The following is a 26024-nucleotide window of genomic DNA, read 5'->3' on the forward strand; positions in this document are numbered from 1 at the left end:
CAAGGTAGACCAAGAAAGACACATATGGAAAGAAAAGAAAGGCTTGAGGTGAATATAGGTAAGTTTATTCATAGGTCAGGGTAGGTAGCTGAAGGATACATTTCACAGTCTAGGTTAGGTGCTTCTTCTTTATCCTCCCTCTATCAGACTGCGTGACCTGGTTTGAAATTTTCATATTTAGTTACCTGACTCTCCGGTAGACTGTAAGCTCCATGAAGGTAGGAACACTATAGTTCCTTGCACTATACCTGACACACAGCGGTTGCTTAATGAGTATTTATTGGAATTTGGTAGAAGGTATAATTTGGAGAACAGGACAAGTGAAATATTTTCATTCATTTAATGCATTGAGAGCAGGATACTTAGTTGCTGGGGAAGTAAAACAACTAGAACGGTACCCAGTACTCAATGTAATAGGTTTATTCAGTGAAGGAAACATTCCTGTCCAGAGGAGTTCAGCGTCTCTAAATGTCAAAAAGAGTCATTTGCATAACAGGACCATGCCTCCAGTGCTGTGGTAGCTAGAAGAGAGCTCTCTTGCTAAGAAAATCAGAAAATACCCCACTCAAGAGTTGGTACTCGGAAGCCAGGAGAAAAACAGCAGCCCGGTTTATTTTTTATTTGTTTAGTTTTTTGTGTGTATATGTAAGTGTGAGATGTGTGTGTGAGGTGCATGCGTGTGTGTGATTGGTGTGTGTGTGTGTGTGTGGATATGTCATGAGTGATATACTCATACATGTGTATGACTGTATATGAGTATGTGAGGTGTGCACACGTTTTGTGTGCCTGGTGGTGGGAGAACTGGAAGGTTTGGCTATCAGCAAAGCTTTCTGGAGGAAGTGATGCCTGAGCTCTGTTTATTCCACTCTAATCAGGCTTTCCTTCTATTCCACTGAAGTGACACCTGCCAAGTTCTCAGTGCCCTCCACCAAATCTTACGGTGGATTCTTTGTCTTCACCTCTTCGTCCCCCCTGAATTCCCATCTCAGTAAATGGCACCCGCTTCATCTAGATAACAGCAGCCCAGTTTAGAGTCAAGAAGGAATTCGGCACAAAGCCACATACCCACGTTTCCCAGGACTCAACTTGACCCTGGCCACCACCCCGCCCCACCGCCCAGGTGGACTTTACTCTGAGAAACCCCAGGGGAGATGCATGCACTTGGGGTCCACGAGGCTGCTGGGCGTGCCTGTATTGTAAGGTGGTTTTGCTGGTGTCTGCTCACAGTAACCACTCTAAACCTCCGCTGCTGTCGGGCTTGGACTGTGGCATCTCCTGCTTTGGAGACCCAGTCCAGCCCCTCGCCTGCCAGAGCTGAGATCCTGCCCAGCTGCTCTGCGCATTGCTGGACGTTCGTGGTGCCCGCCCTCCAGTCGCTGCCTGGGTTACACTGCTCTGGCTCCAGGAAGCCAGTCGTGTTGGGCTGACTGCTCCCACTTTTAAGGGAACCCAAACCAAACTTCCCAGTGCCCATGATGGGGGCTTGCCCAGCACTCACGCCCATCCCCTAGAAACCCATCCTTCAACTTTTCCCTGCTCCGTGTGAATTTTCACAGGACGCCTCCTCTTTCCTGGCTGGCTCTGTCTTATTCTCTCCTCTTTAGTGTGGGAGTCCCTGAAGGTAGGATTCATCTTAGACGCTGACCCAGTTCTCAGAATTCTTGAGACCCTGTGGGCCTTAACCTGCCCTTCTATGTATTCTGAGGTGTTTGTGAGGATTATCTTTTCCTTAATGCTAATTATTATATGTTTTCAGCTCAAAACTAATAACCATGTGCAAACACATATGTCAGAGTGGACGTAATCACATTTATAGGGTTTATCTTGTTTTGCTTTTTGCCAAAGTGAGATCACGCTGTATTGACCTATGACCCTTTCTGTTTATTTAAATAAATATTTACTGAACACCTGTTGTGGGCAAGGTGCTATCCTAGGAGCTGAACTAGAGGGATGAACAACCCTGACAGGACTCCTGACCTCCAGGAATGTGTATTCCAGGCAGTCCCTGTACCTGTCACTGCTTGTCAGTCCATAGAAGTGCCCCCATTCGTTGTAATGACAGCTCGTATTCCACTGTTTGGAGGGCCTTCATTTATTCAGCCATTCTTCTGTGGATGGATGTTTCATCTCTGAGGCTAACTTTCAAAATTCAGAATTTCATTTTGTGAATGTCACTGGAACTATCTTGTTCCTGAGCGTATTTCTTTCTCTCTCTCTTTTCTTTCTTTGTACCTTTTCTTTAAAGTGAAGTAAATACCATGCTTCACATATATTCCCTAAAACAAATCCTTTTTTTCCAAATAGAAAAAAATTGACATGTAGCAGTTACACAAACTGTATAATAAGCATTGTTTTTTCCTTAATGTTCTTTAACATTTCTCCATTTTTATGACTTACTCCATCTTGACAAGCACTATCTTCAAATTCTCAATGTGAGAAAAAATAGAAGGAAGGGGGAAAGGATTTACATTGCTGCAAAAGAGCTCACTGTAATTCAGGTGTCCTAAGAGTGGTTTGCAGTTTCCTTCTTACAAGGTTCTCAAGAGATCAAGAGATAGCTTCTTAGTGTCTGTCTCTGTGTCTCTATTCTTTCCTTCCTACCTTCCAGCTCGCCTTCCTCCCTCTCCCCTTCTCCCTCTCTGCTATCTTCTCCCAACAAGGAACCTTAAAAAAAAAAACAAATCTTTATAAAGGTATGGCTTAGAGACTGCAAATAAACTCATATTACTAAGAAGAGGGAAGATCAGAAGTATTAGTAACATCCCTGTTTTGGAAAGATCATAACCCTGTGAAAGAAAGAGCAAGAGAAATAAAAGCTTGCGAGACAGAAGAATTCCCCACCCCCCTGCTGGGGCTCACCTGTCTCCTGGCAGTGACTGAGCCACCCTGGTTCCCAATTTCAGCATCGGCTGCTCCCTCACCGAAACTCCTAGATAATGTGTCATTATACTACATTGATTATTTGGACCAAGATATTTTCCCCTGCAAATTCCTCCTGTGGTTGCTCGTACAAATCAGACAACTTGGCGCTTGGTAGAAAACCAAGTAGAGACCCTTGTTTGAGAGAAAGCACGAGTCCTGTGAAGAAATGGACCTGCCTCACCTCACTTCACGTGCTCCTTTGCTGCCGAGTGCTGCACCAGAATGACTTTTATGGGAGTACTCAAGGCTCCAAAATAGCTCAGAAATCCCGGGAATGTTTATATGAGAAATGATTATTTTGTCTCCAAGAAACCAGGGAAACGTTCATTAAATAATTTCTCAGTTCTCCACTTGGTTTTTATAGACGTGGGTTGCATGTCTTCGTGGAGGTGCTTCGTTCCAATTACTTTAACAAGCTCACCTCCATCGGCACACACATACGCTCGCGTTTACACATCCTTAAGAGAAATTAAGTTCCCTTTGACCCCTCATCACCTTGCACCTGCCATCTTATTTCCCTGCTCCTTCTTCACAAGCAAAACTCCAAAATCCTATCTCCGTAATTTGCCCTCGTCAAGCACGTGAGTGACCACGTTGGCGAATCTGACGTTCTCTTGTCTGTCCTCATTTTCCTTTATTTCCCAGCAGCACTCAACACGGTTGAACAAGCTTCGTTCTTAGGAAAGATTTTCCTCCTTGGCTCCTGAGGTCCCCCCCTCTGAGAGTCTCAGGTGCCTCAGTCTTCAGTCCTCTTTTCCTGCCCTCCCCAAGGGCTCAAACCTTTAAATTCCTCACTTGTAGGATGGTGATGCTTCGCTACCCGACCTCTCCTCTGAGCTTTAGGCTCACATATCCAACTGCCTACTTGATATCTCCAGTGTCCTGGTTAATTTGTGTCTCAGATTTAACGTATCAAAACCAGAATTCTTAATTTCACCCCCCCACAAACGCATAAACCCATTTTTCTCCAAACTCAGAAGTGACCACCATATTCTCCATTGCTTAAGCAAAGAACCTAGAAGGTATTCTTGACCCCTTCCTACTTTTCATTGTCATATCTTTTTTTTTTTTTTTTTTTATTTGCGGTACGCGGGCCTCTCACTGTTGTGGCCTCTCCCGTTGCGGAGCACAGGCTCCGGACGCGCAGGCCCAGCGGCCATGGCTCACGGGCCCAGCCGCTCCGCGTCATGTGGGATCTTCCCGGACTGGGGCACGAACCCGTGTCCCCTGCATCGGCAGGCGGACTCTCAACCACGGCGCCACCAGGGAAGCCCTCATTGTCATATCTTAATGCTTCCAATTATGTTTCCAAAATGTATCCCAAATCCATTTCCTTTTCTCAGTTTTTACTACTACCACCCCAAACCACTGTCATCTCTCATTTCTACTATGACAGTGGTCTCCACGTGGGTTTATTGCTTCTAAACCTTCATTCCTAAAGGGGCCACACAGCATAGGGGCTAAGAAGGAGCCTCTGGAGTTATAGCCTCTTTGGACTCATATCCGCGGCTTACTGTGGCCTCAGGGAGGTGGCTTAAGCGCTAGTGCTGGTTTTGTATGCCTGTCTTATTAGTGTCTGTCTCAAAGAGATTAAGTTAACTAAATGCGTTAAGTATTTAGTATTCTAAACATACCTGGTACTTAGTAGGCACTCAATAAATATTAGCAAGACATAACATCACCAATTCAGTGTGTTCTCCACAGACCAGTCATGGTCATCTCCTGCTTAATGCACACGATGGCTTGCATTGCACTGGAGATTAATGTAGGTTTCCCGCCTATAATCCTTATCAGCAGTTCTTCTCTGCCCTCAGCTTTCTGGGCCTCTTCTCAGTTTCCTCAATGCACCAAACTCCTTATTCCCTCTTCCTGGACTTTTCTGTTCCCTGCCTTTTCCAGGATTGGTTCCTTCTCATTTTTTTGGTCTCAATTCAAATTACCTCTTCAGGACCTTCCATGACAACCTGTCTAATGAAGTACCTTCCGACCTCCCACCCAGCTAGTCTCTATAATATCACCCAGTTTGTTTCATTAACAGTACATCACAATCAAAATTTCTTCTCTGTGTGTTTTGTTACTTCTTCATTAACTGTCTCCACCACTAGAATGTGAACTCCTTGAGGACGAGGATCTTGGAGTCTTGGTCATCATTACGTTTCTAATATCTTGAAGACTGTCTGGCACACAATAGGGAATCAGTAATCATTTGTGGGAAGGATGGATGGACGGATGGATGAATGAGATTCTTACACTTCAACATTGGCAGTTGTGTAGTGTCACATTGTATAATACTGAATCAAAATTAGTGTGGAGACTTGTAGACTTGTGAATTCTCACTCCGAAAAGATGCTAAAATTAGGTGAAGGAATAGAAGTTCAAATTTTGCTACTGAAAGCCTAGAATGCAAAATTATCTGAACGACATGCATTAAATGGTTACTGTTTTGAAGCAAAAACTGGAAACAACTAGAGTTTCTTGTCTCAAATTTTGTGGTCTGTTTATGATGGGATGGCTTCTTTCTAACAGCTTCCTTTGTCTGTTTTTAATTTGAGCATTCCCAGAATTTCTGCTGTTTCCTCTTGGAACAAACATAGGTAGGAAAACTTAGAAAACAGCTAGCTTGTGGTGCTGAGAAAAACAAGGACTTTACAGTCAGACAAACCTGAGTTTGAATCTTTGGGTCCATACCTTAGTAGCTGTGTGGCTGGATTTGTTAATCTCTCTGAGCCTCAGTTTTTCCACCTATAAAAATGAGATATTATTAAAATTATATGATAAAAATTAGTATCCTTGCCACATGATAGCTACTTAATAAATGTTACTTTTCTTACCTACCTACCCCTTTCAGAGCATTGAATGGTTTGTAGTAAGAATTTCACAGGGTTCAGATTAACCATGAGTTTAAGCTATAGACATTTTATCCGTCTCCATTGGACTATCTTAAAAAATGTCAGCGTCTGGATCAGTAAGACTAGTAACACCTATAACAGTGTCTGGCACGTAGTAGATACTCAGTAAATATTTGTTGAATGGATGAATAAATAGGCTGTAAACACTTTTGTCATTCATGAGAATCAACTAGATTTCTATATAGTTTAAAGTAATGTTTCCTTAAAATAGAAATGATTCTTCCTCCACATTATGCAACTGAACGTTGAACAGCATCAAACCATAACTGAATGTTTCAAGACATTATGGCACAAAACCACGTTTTCTTCCGCCTGATGTTATTTTTAAGTATGTCTTTTGGAATTGTTTAGTTCAGCATTTCGGAAAACAAATGAGCTCTGAGATCTAAATTCAGAAGTGAACCAGAAGTTCTAGAGATGTTTCTTGGACTTTGAAGAAATATTTTATATGTAATCTTTAGGTTACAAGGAAGTTGAAGTAGGAACTTGGTCATCCTAATTGCCACCAAATGTGTTGGATGGCACTGGTTGTTAGACACTTTAGTTAAATATCAGGAAATTATATGACACACACACTTTGGGCAATCCTAATATTTTAAAATGTGGATTAAAAAAATATATACAGATGTATATATGTGTGTGTATATATATATTCACTTTGCAAAAAATATTCATTGCTTTCAAAATTTTATCAGAAAATCATTTCAGAGTAATATGGAAAGGATAAATTTCCTAAATAAGAAAATAATAATAATAGTACAGTTAACATCTAACCTTACACTGCATTTTAAAATGAATTCCAGATGGATTTGATATAATAAAAACTGAAATTATAAAAATCTAGAAGAAAGAGTAGGTAATAGTTAATTGATCTTGGAGTTAATAAGGGCATTCTAAGCATTAAAGCATTGGAAAAAATCACAAAGGAAAATATGGAGAAATTTGACAACTAGAAATTAGAAAATTGGTTGTCAAAACCATTATAAACTAAAAGCAAACAAACTTGGTGAAATGTGCCAAAGGGCTATGCGTTTCATGTATAAGGATTTCTTACAGATCAATAAGAATTCCTTAACACCTTAATAGAAAAGTTGTCAGAGGACATGAACAATACATAGGATAAGTGTAAAAATAAAAGGCCAGCAAACATATGAAGAACATTAAGCCTCACTGATAATTAAATACATGCAAGCTAAGACATCAGAAATACACTTTGCATCATTAACTTGGCAAAAATGCAAACAAACTGGTATTCATTATTGGCAGGAATTTAATAAGTGGGATACTCTCATACAATATAATAGGAATATAAATTGCCTCAAATTTCTCGCAAGTCTTAGTAATCCATTTTTAGAGATATGTTCTATGAGATAATAAAAATTTTGACAAGAGATTTATCTGTAAAATGTGGTGTTAAAGCAATTTCAATGATAGAAAATTGGAAGCATCCTAAAATACCCTACAAGAAGGAATTGATTTTTAGAAACACTGTGTTCCTATTTTAAATAGTTACTTATTTAAAATAATGTTTTTGAGAAATTAAGTAAAACATTTTGACACTTTTAAAAACATACCCAAAGAAGAGATAATACCACAATGAACACCAATAAGCTGCTTGTGCACTTTATCCAGATTAATAGCAAGATGCTGTCATATTTGCGACATCTATCCCTTTTTCTCTTCTCTCTTTTACTTTGCTGAAGCACTTTAAAGCATATATCCAGACATCATGTTATTTCATGTCTATCTAGATACCTCAGCATGCTTTCTTTAAAAAAATGGACATTTTCTTACATAATCACAGTGCCATTTTCATTACTAACATGATTTAACAAGGAATTTAGCATAATTCCTTGGTACGCTAGAGAACACTGAAACTACTAGCCCTACTTGTCTCAAAAGTGCCTGTTTTCTTCCTCATGGTATCATTTAATCCAGAGGCCAGCAAACTTTTTCTGAAAAGGACCAGCTAGGAAATGTTTTCAGCTTTGCTGGCCAGATGATCTCTGTTGTAATTATTCACCTTTGTGCTTGAAAGCCACAGTTGACACTATGTAAAGTATTGGGCTGTGTTCCAATAACATTTGATTTACAAAAGCAGGCAGCTGAGAGGATTTGGCCTGCAGGCTGCAGTTTGCCAACCCCTGATTTAACCCATTACTGTTCTCCATCTATTTTATAAGGTGGACATTAGTTTTAAAGCTTGATTAGATTCAGGGACAGTTTTTTTGTGGCAAGAATGTGGAGAACGCTGTGTGCTTCATCTCACATCCCATCAGAAGGTATATAATGTCTGTTACCCCACTGTCAGCTATGCTAAGAATACTCAATTGGTACAAATGGGTAAGGCTTGATCCCTCTACTGCAGACTGTCCACCAGCCTTTTGTCTGATGGTTTCATCCATTATGTTTGTTGCCTAAATCAAGTATTTCAATATAAATGATTGCAAAATACAGTTGACCCTTGAACAACATGCGTTTGAAGTGTGTGGGCCCATTTATACTCAGATTTTTTAAAATGGAGATATACTACAGTCCTACATGATCCACTGTTTGTTGAATCCTTGGGTATAGAACCACATATGTGGTGGGCCACTGCTAAGTTACATGTGGGTTTTCGACTGCATGGAGGTTAGCACCCCTAACCCGCATGTTGTTCAAGGGTCAACTGTAGTAATTTTCTGCTATTCCATCTACTTTCATTAACCAGAATGCTTCTGTAAGGGAGAACTTTCCAATATCAATGAGTGATTTAAGTTATCCTGAAATACAGTTTGTCCAGTAACATTTTCTACAATCAGGATACATGTTAATTCTTTCTTTCCTTTTAATTGCCAAATTTCAATATAAAGAATTGGCCCCTGGGTCACTTCCAAAGATTTCCAGTGGGTTGGGATTTTGGGGGAGTTGAAAGGGCCTTTCTTTTTTTAGTTTTATTTTGTATTACTATGAACTCATAGACCTTTAAAGTATATCCAATGATTATCAGTCATTTGCATTTATTATTCTTTTTGATGCTCAAATTATTCCATCTTTGGCCAGTGGGGCCCCTTTGCGTTGGCTACTGTTAGTCTTAATAGCTTCTTTCTTTCTAGCCTGACAAATTCCAGGGAGAAATTTTCGATAACAGAGTGATGAAACTATAATGTATGTTGAAACTTTAACAAAACAAAAAGCAAGCAAGCAAGTAAATCCTATGTATAAAAAATCAGTAAGAAGTATGCCAAATAGTTAAATTTTTTTTCTGGGCAGTACAATTATAGGAAAATATTATCCCCCCCCCCTTTTTTTTTTTTACTTCTTTGTACTTTTCTGTACTCTACATCTTCTGCATTAAAGATTATTACTTTTATAATTTAAAAATCTGTTAAAATTTTAACAACCCAACAGATTTTCTTTAATTTAGCAAGTTTCTTTAGTCCATTTAGAATAAGATACAAATTATCTTAAAAGATACTTATACACACTTTTTTCAGAATTGTAAGTAGAGTCATTTTACAATTATTAACTATATCCTGTATTCTCAAAAAGCTTGTAATGTAAAGGGAGAGGAAAGTAGATTAAAAATCATTTTTTAACAACCTCCAGACTACAAAATTATATTAGATGTCTGCTTCTATCATCTGTCTTTATAGACATTAAAATTTTTTTCCCTTAAAACCAATTTGGAAACTAGTCAGTATTATATTTCTTACAGCACTTGAGGTGGGCCACAACTTCTGGAGGTTCCTGGATCTGTAAATATTCTTCAGTTATCCTTAATCCTGTGGGTTGGCGTATTCAAAGCAAATAAACAAGAACAAATCAGCGGAAGAACTTATTCCTCAGTATAAATAAAACAGGGCATGTAAATTAGTCTCCTTCAGTGCAGATGGTGATCATTTAGACGTAGCCTTGACGTGGGTCACTTTTACCTGAGATCCACCAGGGGCCATCCCGGACCCAAGTAAATGGGATTTTAAATTGTTGATCCTGGAAGGAAATCATCTCGTATGGACCCATCCCAAATGGATCACACTGTGTAAAACATGGAAAATGGTCCTATTGCGTGTATATATTTTTTTAATGAAGTTATACTTAACCATGAATAGTGAGAAAGAGATGTAAAAACTCAACTATGTTAGAGCTGGTGTGGGTGCGTGTTTAAGTGTGTTTTAAAAGAAAAACCCATTTCTCTCCAGTAGAATTGAGTCTCCTACACTCTCTTCCTAAAGCCCTGGAGGAACGCTTCCCTTATGCTAAAACCAGGCTGAAATGTTCTTACTTTTCTCCATTCTGGAAATCTGAAACAACCCACACTTTTCTGGGTAAATCATTCAGGATTTCTGCCGTTTCCTGCCCAGAAACAGTTTCTTCATGGTGTCATGTTAGAAGTTTTTCTCACTGATAATTTCTTTATGCTAACATAACTAATAAAAGCTATAATTCTATAAGACAAATTCAACAGTCAAGGTAACAGCAAAGAACAGAGGGCACACACAGAGTGCTTCACTGAAGCAGGCTTAATAAATAAATCTCTTTAATATGTGCTGGATCCACATGTAGTTTGGCACATAATAAGATTAGACATGAACAAGCAAAGAACATCAACTTGGCTCCCTATTCTTAGAATCTTGGAGTAAATGTGAACTAAGAATATTTTGCAGTGCATTTTGGAAAGGGATATTATCTTCATCTGGACTGGTGGTCTGCTTCCAGCTCTGATCATGAAGTTAAAAAGGAGGAAGAGGAGGGAACGGGAAGGGGGAGGAGGGAAGGGGCCCTAAACAAGACTTTTTGAAAAAATAACCACTTCTTCAGTGCTGCACAGAGGAAAATACCTCAGGTGCCACAGGTGACCAGATGACTCTCTGGTACTGAAGCTCTGTCGCTTTTGCTCGGGGCTTACTTTGCATAACTTAAAGTGTGGTCTCTGTAGTAGGAAAATTAATGGCCCTGCCCTTTCCAAAACCAGATTCCTTTGTTAGTGTTGGTCCCATTAGACAAAACAGGCAAATGCCCCAAGCTTCTCTGATAACTCAGTTTTTCTTAGGTATGGATTTGCCTTAACAGACTTAGCAGCTTACAGGAACTATGTGCTGGAAGTGATGCTTACCAGCCCCTTTTACTTACTTATAAGCTCCATCAGTATGGGGGCTGGGTACAGTGCCTGTGGCTGGTTCAGTGCCAGGACTTGATACATATTTGTTTAATGAAAGACGATGTCTCATATCCCTCTCGTTTCCCCCACAATGTGAAGTGCAGTACCAGACAGTTAAGAGGTGATAAATGAACGCTTGTTTACTAGGTAATGATTCCAATTGCTGTACGAGGTACCTGAAGTTAAAGATTTATTTAGGTATTCATCTCCTCAGTCCTTGCCCCCGGAGTTATTGGCTGTAAATATTGATGACAGGTGAGGCATACATGCCAGGTGAAAAATTGCTACTGCGTTCCCTAAACTGCCACCATTCTGAATCACTTCAGTTCCCAATTTTTAATCAGACCCTAGTACTTAATCCTTGAAATGACTAGTACTGAAAACATGACATATCCACATTCCTTCTTATTAACTCTGGCAAAATGATAGTAGAACCGAACAAAACACATTTTCTGTTTACTTAAATTACAATTTCGACGGTGTTTCTCAATACTGGAAATTGTTTAATTTTGTCCCTTTGAGTCTGAGAGTTCTCAAGAAAAATTACCTTTTAGGGTAGAGAATCTGAAGCATGGATCTTTGTTAATTTGGGCCATCTCTCTTTTAAAAGAAGTAATTTATGGAACTGACTCATAGGGAAATACTTTTAAAGACAATAGGTAATTTTGGACGATTAGACCTCAATCATTTGAGCTTCTCTGCTTTGGGATAGGAATCAGGAGCCAGGTTCTCCTAAGGCCATGTGCAGACCTGTTGAACCTTTTAAAAGTGCTGGAATCTAAGTAATGAGCAACTTTGCACTCAGATTTCTTTGGATTGAAGCATGGGACATGCAAATGTAGGAGAAAGCCAGGGACAATAGCAAAATAGCTGAGCAGTAGTGACCAAGAGGAGTCTCATCACCGTGATTCAGGGACAAAGTCTTTTCAGTTCAGGAAGAACATAGCACATTTAAAAGAGCAACAAAGACAGAAGGTATGAACCGTGCACTAAAAACCATTTACTTCCAGAAACAGACCACTGAGGTCTATATAGACTAATATGTCCAAAAGTCAAAAAAGATACAAGAGAAATACATCATTTTACTAGTGCCAAGTTCACTTTGTTCTAAGAACTTAGATATTTCATAATAAAAATTGAAATAAAGGCCAAAAATGAAGCAAAGGCAATTACTTTTTAGATGGATTCTAGTCATCTTAATTCAGGCAACCAGTATATTTTATTCAGAACTACTTCTGTTTCTGTCTTCATTCAAGCTATGAAGTTTTAAGATAGCCTTTGGTAGATGGCAAATTATTTTAGTTCCTTTAATATTTATAAAAGTGTAAGAGTCCTAAAAGTTATTAGTACTAAATGTCCTTATTCATTTTTTTGCCCACTTAGTTACTAAAATAACTCTGACATCAAAATATTTCCATGTAATAAAGAATTATTTAGCAGTGAAGATTTACCACTAATTGATTAGTTTGAGTAGACATACTGTTAAGTAATGTTGATTGGCTTTAAATTCCCATACAGTTCTCACCACAGTATAAATGAATTAACCAACCATTATAAATATTTAATAGATATGGAAAGCATTTATAGGAGTCAGCAATGTGACTTTCCTGTTTGCTTAATAAGCATCTACACAGGTCACTTCATATCATGCATATTAACTTATAGTAATGACCATGGTAGTAATATATAACTTGAAAGTTGAGGGAATATTTTTAATTTGAATATCATTTTTATTTTACACATTTACCCCAAGCAGCAATATATCTGACTGATGTATTTTGGGTTGAGTGTGTTTTATAATAAAACAGGATCACTGCCTTCTGCTTCCTTGAACTCCTAAAGCCAGCTCTCGCCTCTATCAAACTCTGTTAACCACTTGATGGGCCCAGTAATCAAAAACTGGGTGTGGTCAATAATATTCAAGTAACTTTTTCCTAACACCGACAACCCCGAAGACTTCATATTAATAATCCTGAATTGCTCTGGCAAACGTTTTATTTACCTATCCCATCAAAAATTTATGGATGATTATGACCCAAAAGTATACTACCTCAAGGGTCAAAACAAACTAATTTAGGTTTTGACAACAAGAATGTTACAGAAATATTTGTGATGCAAAATCTTGTAAGGTTTTGCCTTAAAATATGTTTTATAATAGCTGATATTTCCTTTGTTAACACGATTGGCCAGAATATGGAAAATAAAAGGCAAGTCACCCACAGGAGTCAACCTGGGCCTTTTGAGCAGAGTACGTGTGTGAGCGCGTGTGGGCATGGCTCACTGCCTGCCCTCCCTTTGCCATTATTGATTTCCTCCCTCTTCATTAAACACTCATTGATTCTTGTCTTCCAGATGACACAGGCTGTCCTAGTAGTCAGTCAGTATCTCCCGTGAAAACGCCCTCGGATGCTGGCAGCAGCCCTGTTGGCTTTTGCCCTGGAAGTGATGAAGACTTTATCAGAAAGAAATGCACAGTTGGAATGGTTGGTGAGGGAAGCATCCAGTCAGCTCGACATAAGAAGGAACCAAAGTCAGGCCTTGTAAAGCCAGGTGAGTGTACGTAAACTCTTCATGTTCTTATTGGAGCAATATGACTAGAGGGATTTCAAATGAAATTTGAAATGAAACACCTGGATATCAAGGTAGGGAACACTAATGCTGTACCTAGCACCCAGAAACATCTTTTTTTTTTTTTTTTAAGTAAAAGAGGTAGAGCATAGAGTGGAATATTTTCTGTACTAGTTGTTAATAATTGAGAATGCATAGTGACATATGTGTCCGTTATAAAGACATGTAAAAAAGGGAGGAAATTTGAAGAAATGTTAACTGAATGGTCTAACAGACACTTAAACTATATAATTAAGTCTAGCATAAATTATACTAAGAAATTACTTGGTACCATTTAAAGTGTGCACAAATTGTGAAAAGAACAGGTTATCTTGATGCACATCTGTAGGGCTGGGCATACTTGCTGACCTAGTTATTTTATTTGCTTTTAAAGATTTAAATATGAATATGATGCTATATATTCAATATATATATACATAGAATGTTCAATAATTACAAAATAGTAAAAGCTATGAGGTGAAATGGAGATTTTTATTACAGTGAATGAGATGCCATGAACATCAGAAAAGGTCAGTTCTCAGAACTTGCAATATATAAATAAATATTTTCCATCTCAGAAATATGTACAGTATATGAACAAATATAGTTTTAGTGAAATTAAAGTTATAACTTGAAAATAAAAGAACCTGAGTATTGGCATTGAGAGACAACCCCTATATTGCATTATTTTCTACGGTATCACCAGTTGTACTATACATATTAATGAGCCTGAAAAGACAGATTAATGGCTTGCATGAGCCCCATTCCTTACATTTGTCTTCTAATTTTTGTTTGGTGATATCATTATCGTGCAAGGAGCTATAGATGGCTTTATTTCAGTGGAGCCAAAGGTTGGTCCTGTGTACGCTTCCATTGGAAGGTCCTGTGTCCTCTTCCATCTCTCTCTGCTTTTGTTCTTCCTGAATAATTGACATGCATAGCATATCTTAATGGATTATTCTTCGTCTTGCTTTTGGTCAACCAAAGAGAATGTTGTTTAGTCTGAGAGCAAAACTTAAACTGTATGAAGAAGAAATCCCCTGTTTCCTAATAGTTCCTGGTAAATGTTAGTCATGATGAATTTGTTAACAGTCCTTTGCTTCGGAAAAATATAAAAAAGAAAGAGAATGGTACACAATGGAGAAGACAGCACATAAAAGAGAAAGATGGACATTGTAAAAAAGGTGTTGGGTACCCCCAATATTTAAGACAGAGACAATGAATTGAAGAGTGTCCTGTAATTATAGCCGAGAAATAAACCATTACCTTGTGTACTCAAGAACCAGAACTGTCTTCCTCCCTCCCCCAGCTCAGTTCTCCTTTTTTTAATTAAGAAATAATTGATATACCATAAAATTCACCCTCTTAAAGTGTACATTTCAGTGGTATTTAGCATATTCAAAAGATCATACAGGGCTTCCCTGGTGGCGCAGTGGTTGAGAGTCCGCCTGCCGATGCAGGGGACACGGGTTCGTGCCCCGGTCCAGGAAGATCCCACATGCTGCGGAGCGGCTGGGCCCGTGGGCCATGGCCGCTGAGCCTGCGCGTCCGGAGCCTGCGCTCCACAACGGGAGAGGCCACAACAGTGAGAGGCCCGCATACCGCAAAAAAAAAAAAAAAAGAAAAAAGATCATACAAACATCACTACTGTCCAATTTCAGGACATTTTAATCTCCCCCAAAAGAAGCCTCATACCCATTAGCAGTCACTGTCTGCTTTTCCTTTCTTCCAGTCCTTGGCAACCACCAACCTACCCTCTGTCTGATTTGCCTGTTCTGGACATCTCATATAAAGGAATCGTACAATATGTGGCCTTTTGTGTTAGGCTTCTTTCACTTAGCATAATGTTTTCAAGGTTCATGTATTAGTACTTCATTCTTTTTATGGCTCAATAATATTCTATTGTATGGATATACCACATTTTAAAATAGACTTTTTTTTTGAGCAATTTTGGGTTTACAGAAAAATTGAGCAGACAGCAACAGAGTTCTTATATCCCCCCTCACTACCACTACTTCCAGTTTCTCCTATTATTAACATCTTGCCTTAGTGTGGTGACAGACCACATTTTGCTTATCCATTCACAGTTGATGGACATTTAGATTGTTTCCACTTTGGGACTATCATGAATAATGGTGCCATGGACATCCATATACAGGTTTTTGTGCATGCTTTCAGTTCTCTTGGGTATATACCTAGGAATGAAATTGCTGAATCATATGACAACTCTATGTTTAACCCTTTGAGGAATTGCCAAACTGTATTCCCAAATGGCTGCACCACTTTACAAACCACCAGCAATGTATAAGGGTTTCAGTTTCTCCACATCTTTACCAACAGTTGTTATTGGCTATCTTTTTGATTATACCCACTGTAGTGAGTGTGAAGTGGTATTTCATTGTGCTTTTGATTTACGTTTCCCTGGTGGCTAAAGATGATGAGCATTTTTTTTTTTTTTTTTTTTTTTTGTGGTACACAGGCCTCTCACTGTTGTGGCCTCTCCTGTTGCGGAGCACAGGCTCCGGACGCACAGGCTCAGCAGCCATGGCCCACGGGCCCAGCCGCTCCGCGGCATGTGGGATCCTCCCGGACCGGGGCACGAACCCGTGTCCCCTGCATCGGCAGGCGGACTCTCAACCACTGCGCCACCAGGGAAGCCCGATGATGAGCATCTTTTCATGTGCTTATTGGCTATTTGTATATCTTCCTTTGAGAAATGTTCTCAATTTTCTTTTAACCTGGGAGCAGTCACCAATGGAGTCTGCTTCTGTAGCATACAGGATGTGAGTTTAAGAGCAGAAGCCCTGTCATCCTCTTTTTGTATTCCTAGCACACAGGGGCCGGTGTGTATCGAGGGCACAATCAACATTGGTTGACCTCAACAGCAAAGGTAGGCTATGGGATTGAGAATATGAAATGCTGCAGGAAAGAATGTCCGCTTCATGGATTGTGAAGAAAAAGTAGATTTTTATTGTGAAGGTATTGTAGGACTTGAATGCAACCTGAAATTATTTCATTTTTGTTATTCACCACCCCTCCACCCCCTGGCCCCATTCCAAAAACATTTTACGGTGGTGACAATACAAAGAAACAGTGAAAAAAGACAAAAGTGTGGTGCAGCAAGAACAACCTAAGTTTAAATGGCAGTTAAGATTATCCTTGCCCTTCCTTGTTTCAATAGTCATAATAAGAATAATCATATCTTAACGAAAGATTTAAAACCCTATGTGTATATACAGAATCCACCCTCAGCAAATCTGGTTCCTACAGAAGATACTCACTTGCTAAAGATCAACTACTTGTCTTGCTGAGAATGTTTAAGCCTTATGCTTTCATGAAGAACATGCAGACAAAAAGAATAAAAAGGAGGGGGGAGGGAGGGAAGAAGGGAGGAAAGAAAACAAGAGTTGTTCTTCATGCTGTTTTGATAATGGATCATTTGAGAATAGTGAAGGCCACAGAGCCATACTCCAGAAAAACACACACAAAATATCACATACTATTTCTGAGGTTTCATGGGTCTCCTTTATTAGGATTTATGACTCCTAGTTTAATGACCCTTGCCCAGAGGCAGAGCCTGAAACAGGGCCTTTGTCAACTGCTTCTGATTTAATTGCTCAGAGGCAAACGTATCACCTAAGCAGTGCTGAACTCGTGATTTTTTGATTTATTTGCATTTTATCAAGGTCACAGGGGTCCCTAAAGGTTATTTCTTAGTTGCCTGAAATTCCTAATGTCATCACTAAAAACCATTGCTCGAGTTTTTGACTGGGCCCCAATTCTGGACAGTAAGCTCTTTGTATTTAGAACAGTCTGCACCGTGACCTATAGTTCTCTGAACTTTCAGCAGAATAAATCTGTCATTCTCATAAATAGGAAGAGAGGAAATCCTGGAACCGAGGCCCCTGGGTGACTCCAAAAATTATAAAATGCAGAGACATAATCTGTTAAACCACAAGAAGATACTGCTCTCCGGTTAAAATGTTCCGCCTCCTCTGTCCCCAGGTGACCATCTCCCCTCAGCCTAAACTCATCTTCCGCTCTTGATGTGCGCTCTACTTTTTTTAAATAAATCGACTCATTAGGACCAATACCAGTTTATTAAAATAGCAAGCAATTAGTGTCTCTTATACAGATGCTCAAGGGCCCTTTAACATTAACCTGGGCTCGTTTTATTTTAGGTCCGTTGTTCTAGATTCTGGAAACTGCTGTTCATCTCAGAAGGGAGTTATAGAAATGCCCCTTTGGTCATTCAGATAAAGAGCTAATAATATTTACTGAGTATCTAATGCAGAAGGAGAAGAGAACTGTGTCACAGGATGCCAGGAAGGGCTCTGAAAGGTGAGCTGAGCACGCCAGCACCTCTCCAGCAGGGTACTGTGGCACGCGCCCAGCATGAAAGCCCGGCTTTCCTCCAAGCAGGACTCGTGTTGGAACTTCTTGGAGGCAGTGAGCCTTCTGTCATTTTGGCTTCTATCACTTAATGCCTATGCAGATTTAATTAAAAATTACCACCAAAGAGCGGAAGAAAACACCCCTGCAGTTCAGTTGAATAATGGCTTTGCCTTTTTCATGTCAACTCAGCACACATTTAACACTGAATCTCCAGAGTGTAATACAATGTCTGTCATCAGGTAGGTGTTCAGTAGATACTTCTCTGAGAATAGAGTGTACAAGGAATCATGTGTGGTGTGGGGGGAACATGGGAAAGATAAGCAAAGATGACCTCAACATCATCCCTGCTCTTAGGGACCTTATCATTTAAGGCAGAAAACTACAATAAATCTGGGCTGCAGTACAGATTAAAAGGAAGGGAATGAAGGCATTCTGATTGGGAACTTTTTTTTTAAATAATTAATTTTTATTGGAGTCTAGTTGATTTACAATGTTGTGTTAGCTTCCGCTGTACAGCAAAGTGAATCAGTTATACACACACATATATGCACTCTTTTTTAGATTCTTTTCCCATATAGGTCATTACAGATTATTGAGTAGAGTTCCCTGTGTTATACAGTAGGTCCTTATTAGTTATCTATTTTATATATATAGTAGTGTGTATATAAAATCCCAATACTTTTTTAGGGATCTGCGGTGCTACCATTCCTTCTCCCAGGTGCTTTTCCTATATGTAGTTCACAGTCAGTTTTCCTGATGAGATTTTTCTCACCTAGAAAGGAAAGGCCTAATTGGATTTCTGTGCTAGGACATTAAATGACATTCCTGGGCCTCCTTTAATGCTTGATTTTCTACTTGGGGAGCATCTTAACCCAAAGGAGAAAAAGACCCAGTGTTATTGTTCTACAAATGCAAGTACTAAATCCTTCCTACACAAGGCTTGTGGGAGAGCTGGGAAAGAATTACACAATTTAAACAAATATTTAGAAAATGTGAAAGGGAGAAAAAAACACCTCCCGGTTAAGGAGATAGGTCAGGAGCAAATGGTTAGGGTCACTATAATTGAAAAGAAACCCACATTTAGAAACTGAAATGTTGAAATCTGCATTTGAAAGATGTCACCTCTGCCATCAGCATTCAGACTAAGTTAGTATTCCCTTGTCATCAGACACCGCCCAGGCTTTTGAAATCAGAGACCTGGCCAGATGAACTGTAATAACCTCACAACAACAACAGAGGATGGGTTTCTTTAAGAAGACGCTTTCCCACATTCAGAGGCATTTGCTGGAAAACTCTGAAGGCACCAACTGGGTTAATGATTAATCAACACTGGTTCCCTTAGTAGATTGAGGCTCTTTCACACACAGCCGATAGCCTGCAGCTGTTCCCGTGCTTATCACAAGCATTGTCCCTTTCACTTCAAAGTTAGTTCTGTGAAATAAAAGAGACAATTTACAGGATGGGGTGCGGGTGGGACATACATTCTTAAAATAATTTGAGCTACAAAGAGGAGACTCACAGCTTACCCAGTTTGTTTCTTCAGAAAAAAAGTGAGGGGAGGGCAGGGCTGGGGGGACACCTTCTAACCACCAGAGTCAGGAGCCCAGTATACTAGGTTCACAGTTCCATACCACCTCTTTATAACTGGGCACTCTTCAGCTACTTGTTATCTTCCGGAAACTTGGTATTCAGCATCTGTAAAATGGGTTATTGTGACAACTAAACAGATTAAAGAATGTAAAATGCCCAGCATTGGACCTAGCACAAAGTAACTCCTTAGTAAATGTTAAGAATGGTCATTTGTTGCTCTTAAAATAGATATCAGAAATTCCTTGCACTTTGTTTACAGGAAAACCCTTAAAACTATCCACAGAACTTATATGTTTATTTAAAACAAAATTCTAGCAGGTCATGTCTCCCAATTCACATAACATGGGGGGGAGTGTTTGCTATAGGAGGGCACTGAAAAGAGCATTAATTGACAGCTGTTGGCTTGACAATGAAGAAAGAGATGGGAAAATATGAAAAAGCAGACAAAAGACCACTGAAAAGCATAGTGGCCTTCTAAGTGTTTCAGGCTTTAAATGTTTTGTAGCACTTAATGCAATAATTAATGTTCCAGAAACAGACTGAGTCAGTGTGATGGTGGAGTTGGCAGAAAATAATGTGTATGAGGGCAGGAAAATATTGAACATTTTAGAAATGTTTTCATAGAGTGGAAAAATTAAAATTTTAGTGCTAAAAGAGATTTTGGTTAAATGGAAACATGCTGCATTCTTTGGCAAGGGGCAGTACTTTTCTAATAGCTTACAGTTTCAATCAAAGTTCTTCCAGCAGCAAAGCCCAGCCTCAAATAAAGGCTTAAGTCTATTTCAGATACTGAAGATATCTGGAAGAATATATTAAATGTAATTGTGGGCTTGCATGACTCTGAAGTTTGATTAAAAATTGTTTTAGCTAATATTTATTGAGCCCTGACTGTCCCAGGCAAAATTCCAAGGACTTTACTCATTTAATCCCAATATCAGTGTGAGAAAGTGATATCATTCTCCCGTATTTTACAGATGGAGAAACTGTGGCATAGAGAGGTTAATTCATGCAAGGTCACACAGTTTGTAAATGGATTTTCAACAGGGTAGTCTTGCTTCTAACTCTTAACTACTGCACTGCATCTAAGGTCTGTCTTCAAAGGAATAATTTTAATTATTCCTAATTAATAGGAGAGTGTGACAATTGAGAAAGATGTATTGATATAAGACAGGGATTTTTAAAAAATATCTGTAGAGCCCTATAGATTAGCTGATACAGTCCATATACAGATCATGCTAGCTGTTGCTGGTAACAGAATCAGTGAACCTCAGTGTAACTTCAATGAAATACAGAAAGTTAAACACAGGAGGCTGTTTGGATGCAGGTCAGTAAAATAAACCCTGAGGATGTCAACATCAAAGAAATGTTAAGGTCTTCAGGATTTTCTACTTAATCATGAACTAGTCCTTTCTGTACTTGTCACAATGTTTTATGTGCTGCCCTGCATGTCGTTAATACTTTTCGCAAAAAATAAAATCCTTTCGTAAACAAAGATCATTAGGCTTTGTCAACTTAAACAAGAGCTTTTGCACTGATACAGAAATCGATCTCTGAAACTTTCTTTCGCTCTGAGAGAAACAACGTTCCCCCAGGATACAGCAGAGAATGTTTTATGGTGAACTATTTTATAGTCTATCCCTTCCCCCCAGCAGAGACCAGACCAGTGAAAAAAAGCTTAAATATGATGAGGAGACCTGAGTATTTATCTTTATGGCAGGATTACTTACATATTTACTCTCATGCCTTTCTCCCATCTGTGCTTTTGATGATGCACCCAATCAATGTAACGGTGCCAAATGGTCTGCTAATGGTTTTTCCCTAAGAATTAGTGAATTATAATCTTCTTCTTCCCAGAGGCCCTGCCATCCAGATCCCAGGTCTACGAGGATTTATTGCATGTACAGTGTGCTAGCTACCGGTGTGAGAGCCTGCCAGATGCTAAGTGCTCTAATGTGTTGAGAACGAAGCATTATGGGTCTCTCATACGTAGCAGACACTCCAGCAGACCACACACCCACCATTAAAGATATTTATCAACTACCAGCATAAGAGAAATAAACCTGGAAACTTCTTTTACACACAAACCTATAAACTAAGAGTTATAAATCATGCAGATACATTCTTTAGGTTGGGCTTTTTTTTTTTGTCTTGATTGAGAAGAGTTTATTGAAGAGACTGCATACACAGGAATGGGCCTGATTAAGGAAATCCAACAAGTATGGTGATGGTAATGGCTTGGAGCCCTTCCCCCATCCTGAAGAGGCCAGAGGAAGGTCGAGATACCCAGGACCCAGAGGGAGAGAATTCCCAGGCTACATGTGAGGGAACCGTGTACTTTGGTAGAGGAACAAAGCACCTGACAAGAAAGGAGGCAGAGGGATAAGTACTCTGACCTCTCTTTCTTCCTCGCCAGTATAATCTGTTGTGTGGCATTTGGGTGGACTGTAGGGTTATTGACAAAAGTTACGCGTTGAGCAAAAGTCATGTAAGTTCATTTGGGTAATTCAATGAATTAAGGTCTACTACCACCTGAACCTGTATCTGAGCGCAGCCAAGGGACAGCAGCAAGCTACGTGAATGCAGCCCATGGTTAAGTGAGGTAAGCTTCAGGAAGCTGACTGCAACGGGCTTACATTCCAAGATGCATGGACTAGAGTGTGGCATTGCAGGAAGGTGATCGCTGTGTAGGAGTCTGAAGGACAGCAACCCTCACTTCACCATGTGTAAGGTTTCTGCTAAACCTCAGTTTGAATCCTGGCTATACATTGACCAGCTTTCATTCATTCACTCAACGAGTGTTTATTAAACATTTACGCTGTGCTGACACCACTGTTCCAGGCATTCGGGATAGAGGAGTGGAAAAAACGGAAAAGATGCCTGTTCTTTTGGAGCCTGCCTTTAACATGGGGAGATGGCTGATACACACACAAGCAGACAAACAAGATAAGTTCAGATAGTGACAAGGAAAACAAGGTAATGCTATAGACAGTCATGGGCATGGGGCAGGGAGTGTCTGGGGAGATGACAGTTGAGCTGAGAACTTAGTCATATTCCTTCACATTTGGGGAGGGTTTGGGGGGCAGTGGGCAGAGCAGTGACCTAGGAAGGGAGAAGAGTTGTCGCAGGTGAGGTCTGTGTCTTTAGAGCAATGGGAACCTCTGGCTGGTTTTAAGAGAGACGATTTAATGTATATGTTCAAGATCCTTTTGGCTGCTCTGTGGAACTCGGATTATGAAGAGATGAAACTGGAAGCAGGTACATTAATGAGAAGGCAGTGAAAATAGCAAAGTGTAGGGAAACAGTTACATGACAGAATATAAGGCCCTGCATTTTCCTAATGAGATTAAAAATGTTTTATTTTATTTGCTAACTGGAGTAAACCTTTAGAGATGGATGAAATAGTCAATATCCGATAGGTTTTTTAAATTTACTTTTTTAGTTAAACATACCAATTTATACTCTTATTAATTTAGTAACATTGATCTTGTTATTCATAGTTAATATAAAAAATTTATTGTCTTGCTTATCGTTCAAGCTACCTTTCAACTCAGCCATCTTTTCCAGAGCAAATTATCTTCACTGCTGCCCAATTTGTTTAATATAAAGCAGTTTCGAAGTCATGTCTGGTGCTTTTATTGGGTATTGTTTTCAAGCCTACAAGTACTGTGAGGGTATGAGTTAAGTTAATGTAAAAAGAGGCCCCCAAATCCAGAGGTTAAAATTAGACAGGAGTTGATCTGTCTCATAAAACAGTACATAAGTGTTTGGTTGACCGAGGCTGGTAGGCAGCTGTGTCAGGTCAGCTGTCCTATACCAGGCAGAAGGAAGGGGGAGAGGGACCGGGGGATACTCACCCAGTCATTTTAAGGTCAGAGCACAGAAGTGACACGTGTCATTTCCAATTATATCCCAGGACATCTTAGTCACCTGGGCACCTATTATTACGGAAGAAGGGGAGAATGAGGTGGACATTGGAGGGCAAAGAGCAGGCTGTCACAACATCCATGGATAGCACGGGACAGCTGGTTTTTCTGTTTTCCTGTAGATGCAATGTAAGTATCCGTCACTACCCAAAGCTATTCAGTTACTGAGTTTAGTTAGCAAAGAATATGTTTTTCAGTCTCTACAACTTAACCATTGACTATTGCTATTTAAATTGATCCTTAAAAGGTTGGAGGAGTCATATGACAGGAATAATTACAAAATCTGGTTTTGAATTTCTTGGCCTTCTTCATTTTAAACAATCCCATCAGTTGATCTCTGAAGGCGGCCCAAACTAGCACCGACTGAGGTCAATTCAGACTGATGTATCTTTTTCAGATGACACTTTTTGTTCAAAGAAGGTAATTATAAGAGAGAGCTCTATAATAAGAGGCTTTGGAACAACTTTAATATAAGGAGGAAGGTACCTCACCTTGTATTTAGACATTGAATAGGGTGGACCAGGTCACCTGCCCAGCAGTGAGGGGAGGGGGAGTCAGTGGGCAGGAGAGTTTCTTTTGTAAACATAAGGAAATGTTTTCTCTTTTTTTTTATAATATGGAGGAACAATTAATGCTTATCCTTCTCAGGTCGCTGTGAGAATCGTAAAATATGTTAAGTATATAACAGAGTACAGGCCTACCTTAGAGATACTGTGGGTTGGTTCCAGACCACTGCAATAAGGTGAATATTGTGATAAAGTGAGTCACATGAATTTTTTGGTTTCCCGGAGTATATAAAAATTATATTTACACTGTACTGTAGTCTAGTAAATGTGCAATAGCATTATGTCTAAAAAATATACATATCTTAATTTAAAAATACTTTATGCTATCAAATGCAAACCATCATCTGACAACTCAGGGTTACCATATGCCTTCAGTTTGTAAAAAAAACACAATGTCTGTAAAGTGCAATAAAGCAAAGCGCAATGAAATGAGATAGGCCTGTATATGCGTGGAGTAAATACTACACAGCACTAAGAAGTAAACATGAACATCCTGTATCTTTGCAAAGATCAGAGTCTGCATCTGGTAAGAAGTTGTGTTTCTAGTTACAGTATTTGCCTAGTCTACAGTATGTGCTCAATAAATGATCGTTACCATGATTAAATGAGAAATGAAGAGAGTTTACAAATAGCACAGCTTTAAGGCATTTGAATGTTCACTCACCGTCTTATCTGCATTGGCCCTATTTTATCATGGATGCCTTCTTAGTTAGAATTATTCTGATACAATGGAGGGCTTTGCTGGAAGCTTGATAAACGTGCTTATTACTCTAAGCAAACTCCTGTTTGGAAGCGCTATGCCAACAGTTGTCCTAGGGAGCGCTCGACTCCATTCTCCCCCATCAGAACAATGGATGTCTCCTGTTCCTGTCTCCTGGGAAGCACTGTGAAGTGCCTTGCATATTTAAATAGCTGGAATTCATGAAGTACACCAAGTATTTTCCTCAAAGCATCACATGCTTGCCATTAAATGTAGGACTGTGTGGGGTTTGGATGTAATTTCTTCCTTGATCTTTGGGATTTAATCATTGTAGAAAGACTCACAATGTTGCTCCATAATTGTCAAACGATTAGCCTTGACTGTTGTGTACGCATTTACTTCTGTTTGACAATTTGATGTTTCCTTAAATGCTTTGTGTTCATTCATGAGGGCGATGGTTTCATTTGAAATGCTGCAGTCACCAGGGAGAAGCTCCTGTGCTCTTCCCTGATTGGCCAACCTCCCCTCTGCCTCCTGTTGCTATGGTGCCCAGCGGAGTAACTTCCTTGCCCTGCACAAGTAGGAGGCTCGGTCTCCATGGATACCCCACTCTGAGACTGTACTCCACGGAGAGATGAGCTGAGCTGCACACACTGTATTTCTGCACAAGACATAGCCCAGCCTGTGGTGGGAGGCTGTTTGCAGAGGCAGTGTTTGCCATGAAAGTCTACGGAGCTTACCTTCTAAGTAAGTCATATTAGTCACAGTAAGTAAATAATTATATTGGATCCCAGAGCATATGCTCTTTGTGTATATGTGTGTGTCAAGTTAGTTGTGGTAGGCTAAAAGTGTAGTCTAAAAACAAATTTTCCACTCGCCTTCCAGATATTCTGAATGCAGAATCTGGATCTAAACTTTTAAAAATACACACATATATTGTTTTAAATACCCCTTGTCATTTGTGAGTCTGCCATTCAAAGCCAAAGGGAAAAAGATTGACCATGGACGATTACATTTTAGAATGCTCTTCTAACTCTGAGCATTGCATGCTGCATTTGTAAATGCAGAGCTTGGCCTTACCCAGCGACGTGCTATGGGAATAGATGAGCACAGCCACAGTTAATGCTAATTGGCACTGCACAGAGTTTGCAGTGGGCCTCTGTGTAGACTGAAACTCGATGTGCTTATTGTCAAGAGAGATCTCGCTCATGTGCTCATATCTGCCAGTTCACCATGGAAATTATTCGGAGACCATCTCTCTAACCAGTTTTA

At 39.6% G+C, this 26024-nt stretch overlaps 1 protein-coding gene across 2 annotated transcripts in view; it reads left to right on the top strand.

Moving 5' to 3' along the window:
* Window positions 1-26024, top strand: part of SYBU (syntabulin) — a 72022-nt gene that overhangs the window by 10256 nt on the left and 35742 nt on the right. The window contains exons 3-4 of one of the 2 annotated variants that reach the window (XM_029222875.1): window positions 13324-13521; window positions 16409-16468. In XM_029222875.1, the coding sequence (XP_029078708.1) occupies window positions 13324-13521; window positions 16409-16468 (258 nt within the window). The remainder of the gene's footprint in view (window positions 1-13323; window positions 13522-16408; window positions 16469-26024) is intronic. The other variant, XM_029222876.1, reaches the window with a different exon arrangement.

The sequence above is a fragment of the Monodon monoceros genome, unplaced genomic scaffold (genome assembly GCF_005190385.1).
Source record: "Monodon monoceros isolate NGI ecotype Baffin Bay Population unplaced genomic scaffold, NGI_Narwhal_1 Super_Scaffold_14, whole genome shotgun sequence".
In the NCBI taxonomy this organism is placed as follows: Eukaryota; Metazoa; Chordata; class Mammalia; order Artiodactyla; family Monodontidae; genus Monodon; species Monodon monoceros.